Source organism: Loa loa, assembly GCF_000183805.2.
Source record: "Loa loa unplaced genomic scaffold supercont3.25, whole genome shotgun sequence".
NCBI classification, from domain to species: domain Eukaryota; kingdom Metazoa; phylum Nematoda; class Chromadorea; order Rhabditida; family Onchocercidae; genus Loa; species Loa loa.
The window spans coordinates 410,052-415,546 of NW_018108205.1; the positions used below are offsets into that span (position 1 = coordinate 410,052).

General features: G+C 32.8%; 2 protein-coding genes across 2 annotated transcripts in view; one reads left to right on the forward strand and one right to left on the reverse strand.

The window, feature by feature from the left end:
* LOAG_16887 (hypothetical protein) overlaps positions 1 to 1,018 on the forward strand; it is a 4,571-nt gene extending 3,553 nt beyond the window's left edge. Inside the window, exons 4-5 of the mRNA XM_020449540.1 lie at positions 294 to 455; positions 739 to 1,018. Of these exons, the coding sequence (XP_020306931.1) occupies positions 294 to 455; positions 739 to 858 (282 nt within the window). The 3' untranslated portion in view covers positions 859 to 1,018. The remainder of the gene's footprint in view (positions 1 to 293; positions 456 to 738) is intronic.
* A 1,107-nt stretch (positions 1,019 to 2,125) lies between these two features.
* Positions 2,126 to 4,780, reverse strand: LOAG_12213 (hypothetical protein). The gene is made up of 3 exons (XM_020448500.1): positions 4,674 to 4,780; positions 3,218 to 3,470; positions 2,126 to 2,319 (listed from the first exon to the last, which is right to left on the reverse strand). The coding sequence occupies exons 1-2, from the start codon at positions 4,718 to 4,720 to the stop codon at positions 3,254 to 3,256; spliced, it is 264 nt and encodes an 87-aa protein (XP_020301361.1). The 5' UTR covers positions 4,721 to 4,780; the 3' UTR covers positions 2,126 to 2,319; positions 3,218 to 3,253.
* Positions 4,781 to 5,495: the final 715 nt, after the last annotated feature.

The following is a 5,495-nucleotide window of genomic DNA, read 5'->3' on the forward strand; positions in this document are numbered from 1 at the left end:
CCGAAAACATTTTCCGCTTATCCTATTTCTTCCTCTACCTCCAGACATCAAATTTTTTTCTTTTTTGTTCAACAATACAATGTCAGATCTTCTGCCCATAACATTAGGATATATCGGATTATCGTGGAAAGAGAAGACGAAATTCATTTCAACAACTGTGAAAAATTCATAATTCGTAAATACTTCACTTTCATGCCAATTCGTACTTTATTGCACGTATTACGATTTTATTTTTTTCAATACTTATTTTGAAGCGTAGCACTTAATTAATCGGCATAATTAATTCAGTTTAGCCGTTCATCGATGCCATCTTCCATGTATTTCTAATGTTGTCAACTGTCGGAAGCTGCAGTACCGAACCACCCGTCGCACTGATTCTTGTTGCCCTATTCGCTGTTGGTCTAATATCCGTATCATATGTATTGATCAATCGGCAGATCGAACATGCTTTGCAGGTAACGTTAATATTTGCTCTTTTCGAAACATTTATCCGGAAGTTACTGATCTATTATTTTCTACCCACTATTGAATTTCAGTGGGAATTGGGGAAAAAAAAAAGTTGTAGTTAAATTCAAAATCTTGCCAGACTCGAAAAAAAATCCTGATTTTAGATTTTGTTGTTATTCGTATTAAGCCTTTACTTCGCCAATTTTTTTCGATTAAAATTCTGATAAATTCGCACTAATGAACTCCAAACTCGTTTTGACTAAAGAAGAGAGGCAGAAGTTTCATTTCCAGGGATTCGAGTTGCTGTTTAGCAAATATTTTGGTATACTTCGACGTTGGATATGCAGTAAAGATGAACTTGAGGAGTGTAAGTTAATTGAGGAAGAAGAAGAATCCGAATCCGATACGTAGTTGATTTGTATTTAATCAATTTTGAATCCCACAGTACTGGATAAATTCTAGTGTATATAAGAAATATTATTACATTACGCTATACTTTTCTGTATGGAAGTCCAGTCTTCTCCCGTCTTCTCCCTAATGATTGAATGTTTTGCTATGTGTTTAGTGGTGGTTCATGAAATAAATTTAGAAATTTTAAATTTCTTTTTGAGTTTTGTGTGGAATTAGAGCAGTTGTTACTGACTTGCTAATGTCCACAAATGACCACTAAGACAATTGAACTATTTCATTTCTTCCTGCTCTTCCGACTTCCCGAATATATGTAATAAGAGTAGATTTGATTTACATGATGCGGAACGTGCACAAAGTAACGTTGGAAGACCACTTTGATGGGTTCATTTATGAATTTAAAAATTTATAACTACTACCAACAAGAAATTTCGAAAAGCTTCCAGGAACAACTCTTTCTTTTCCTCTAATTCCTCTTCCACCCGTTTATTTCCTTAAAGAAAAATCTATCTGCTAGATTTATCGAGTTGTTATGGTTAAGCTGGTTGAAATCTTTTGGACCGCTAAAATTTTTCCATTTTCAATCGACAAAGCAAATCGGAACAAACCATTTTACATAAGTGGACAAGAAGTCCATATTTAAAACAAATTTAAGAGTAAGAAGGAAGCTGACATAAGCAAGTTGTTGAAATCAAAATATCAAGTTCACTCCAGCACAATTATCAGTGAATGCTATATTTACTAACTGAATCATATTTTTTTCTTTTTTCCTCTTAATAAATCAAACAACAATTAGTCAAGATCGAACAGTCTAAAAAAGCACCCGCGGAAAATATGATTAAAACCTTTCCGTTTGCAGTAACAAAGAAAGATTAAAGAAAACGAAAGTTTCACCCCTTCATTGTTTATTGCGAAGAGATAGAAAATTGTTCTTAAATATGACTTTCATTGAGAATAATATTGAAGTCTACTGAATCAATTTTTCTTGGAACCAAATTTATGACAGAATTTTACTTCATATAAGGTAGCAATAACAGTCAAATATAAACAGAAATAACACTAAAGTAGCATAGTGGATACATGAGGTTATATTGAGCAACATTAACACATCGATGTTATCACAAGCATGATAGCACCGGTATTTAAAAAATAATAACCAACGAAAAGGCGGTCAAATAATCTGGAAAAAAATCGAAATCGAAGCACAATCTGTACATTAAAAGATTACTTCCTTCGCAGATTGAAAATTTAGCAAGGATGTTCAATCAGTGTTTATTAAATTTACCACATGTGAAGATTAGTATTCGAAACTGCTTCATAATTTTTTAATCATTAACGTTATCTCGTCCATCGTAACAATTTTAAAATCTTTGCAATATTTTCCAAGCCAGTGCTCTGCAACTGTTAAGATTGTGAATATCGTCGTATTATTTGTGATTTCTCCAGGAAGTCTCTTTTTTTCACCTAAATAAAGTTATTTTTGTTATTGACATATTTAACCTTTTTGGCTCAATACAATACTGGCTGTAAATGATATGTAACGGGCCTCTGAGAAAAGAGGTTTTGATTCCAACTTCAATAAACAAATATGCTTTTGGAAAGTTGAATTGGCTCGGAATGCTTCATTTGATCCTTACCTTATCCGTTGCGGAAAACTTCAATGTCGTCTTATTATGGCTTGACTGGAGTTGCAATATCACAGTAGTTAAGCAAATGGTTTTCTTGTTCAATACAATTGAACTTTTCAGACAAATTCTGCATGTTATTTCAAGAACTGTACACTTATTCACTTTTACGATACAGCAAAGCAACAGATACTGAGGTATTGTATTGTTAAATTAGCAGTTGCTAGCTTCCTTGAGGAAAATGTTTTCACAAACTATAAAAATTTGCATAACCGCGTAATTCTCTTACCATTTGTAGCACCTTACTTTTGAAACATAAATATGCTAAAATGAATTATGTAAATTTGAAAATCTCAGAATGAATAGCCAACCTATCGTGTCCACTTGTTTCTTAGGAAATGATTATGAAGACAAAGATTAATACAACTTCGAAAATCTCATATCCTATTCTTAGTCTTAGAAATGGCTGATGAAAATACTAATATTAAAATATTGTCACTAACTTAACTCATTGCTCATTAGATTATTTATTTCCCAATTTAAAAGCATTTTTGGTATTTCAAATTTGCAATGAATGGTGTTATTAGTACAAACAACTTAGGAACTATTTTGTATTCGACAGAGATTGTCAACTCTTCGATAAAGCCAAAGAGGACGTGATTAAGAAAAGCGGCAAAAATTACCCACATTGATAAACCTATAGATCAAAGAGGCGTCAAAGGCGTTCAAACTATTACCAACGAAAAGCAAGATGACGTCATTGTATAAATATGCTAAGCCGTAGCTCGAATTCGACTTAGTAACGATTCCCGAACAACATTATACAAATAGCGCTGCCGTTTCGATTCGAGATCCAGTTCTGTTTTATCATCCTTCTCTGACTTTGAACAGGACGTTAGTCGTGTTGATTTTACTTCACGCAACAATTTCGTAAATAAAAAACACCGTCTTTTTGTGCTGATTTGTGACGGATCTTGAAAATTTCCTTTTCTGAAAGTAACACATCTAGAATCCTGCAACCCAAAGGCAATATTGCTGTGAAGAATTATATAAAAAGTGTAGTAGAATGAAGCTTCTGATAAGTACGAAAAGATGATGACCAGTGGATAATTAACGGGAAGAAGGAATGGTGGGCAGGGATTTGGATTTTTATGGGACGGAAATTCCTCACACAAATATTATTGTCCCAAGCTGTGAAAAGATCGATCACAATCAACTTGAAGCAGTAAGTTACACTGAACTTAACTGGAGTTTTATGCAAAATTTTCAAGTATGTTCACCAACAAAAGTAATAGTTCCCTTGAATTCGTGCTTTATTTTTGTTTTCAACTAAAGAAGAGTAAAGCTTTAACAGTGTTTTCAATGAGCGGGTATTGCAGTGTGACGTTTGAAAGCGTCATATGACTTTGTGTGCATTTAGTTTCCTTCCCTTCCCTCAAAACAAGCAGTGAGGTGAAATTTAGCATCAGTTTAGAACGTGGAATTTTTATCCGATTGATCGAAATTGCAAACCCTGAATGCATGTTCCCATCCGAAAGAATCATTTATCACCACTACATGTGTTTGTGTCGCATTTCCAAAATTAAAGTTCCTAGTTTTGACAAGTATTTCTCCGTAACATTTCAAAGACAGCCGAACTTCAACTTTCAAAACAAATCGTGAGAAACTGTAAGTTAGATAGCACATAATTCCCTTGTTTCTCTCAGGTGAAAAGGAGAAGGCAATTTATCTAACATAGTCCACTTCATATGATCCACTGGCTAGTTGGATAAAATTCAATAAATTTTTGGATATGGTTCTGTTCCAAAATTTTCCGAAAACAAAAGGGCAACAGGAATATTTTTCTTATTGTTGATGATCGCTAGTGTTGTCGTTTTGTCACCTGTTTTATCACACTCGGTTATTTTTCAAAATGGCCCACTTTTTTGTTTGCTGCTACCTGCTGTAAAACAATTTATAGACAATCTGTCGCTTCCTTCCTTCTGCACTGTGTGCCCCATCTTTCCACTTCTCTATCCGTTATGTAATTATTGCAAAAAAAAAAAATCATTGAAATCAAATTAAAGTTTTTTTCAAGGGTCTAATTATCACCTCCCCCTACACGTTTTCGGGTTCAAAGTATTATAATATTAGTGAACAGAAATTACCACTGAAATTTCTCAACTTAATTAAAAAAATGATTTAACGGAAAACCTGTTAAATCCAAGAAATAAGTTTTGTCTCCATGCGGATTGTAACATTGTATATCCAGAGGATGTTAGTTGCTCACGGAAAAGACATTTTTCATCCTTTCCATCACTCTGGAAAATTAGCTTTTATTGCAACGAATGAATTGTAATGAGTATAATATTTGGAAATGAATGATTACCGTATTATTTCTTCGATGGAATTTAAATTTCATTATAGTGTAATTTTCTGAATCTTTCATTATCAAAAACTTCCTTGTGGAATGCTGGAGATTTGGATGTGATGTAGGTGAAACAATGCAATATAAAAGTGGCAAAAATTGTACACAAAGATTATTGGTAGTAGTAACATGATTGAAGAAGTTGCTCTACAGTATTTGGCTAACAGGTGGGTAGTATACTATCAACTTAAACATTTTGGCCTAGCCACATAACTAATCCGATAGTAAAGCATTGCATAATGTGAGATTACGGGGAAGGAATTAAATGATAGTAGCAACATTTCATTGTTTATTTTTGGGTTGCAGAATTTAATGTTAAAATTGGATTTGAAATTTTTATTTATTTTTTTGGCACTTAGCAATTTCAGATAGCGGTATAATATTGCCTCCCATAAAGTGTAACAAAACAAGACAGAAACAAAATAAAATTTTCCCAATGCAATAATAATTTTCCCAATATAATAATGCTAGAAATATCGCCACAAAAAAAAGACAACAAAGTGCGAAAAAAGTTTTAAACAAAATAAATGCAATAAAATTCGAAAATTTCGAGCTTTAATAAATTTAAGATAAAATATAATCCTTAGTTTTGGAAAATAAAATTTTAT

Excerpts from the sequence above, each read along its gene's own strand:
- LOAG_12213 (XM_020448500.1), bottom strand. The coding sequence starts at position 4,720 with ATGTTACAATCCGCATGGAGACAAAACTTATTTCTTGGATTTAACAG. Across the intron at positions 3,471-4,673 it reads TTATTTCTTGGATTTAACAG|AAAAGGAAATTTTCAAGATC; the intron begins GTTTTCCGTTAA and ends TGTTACTTTCAG.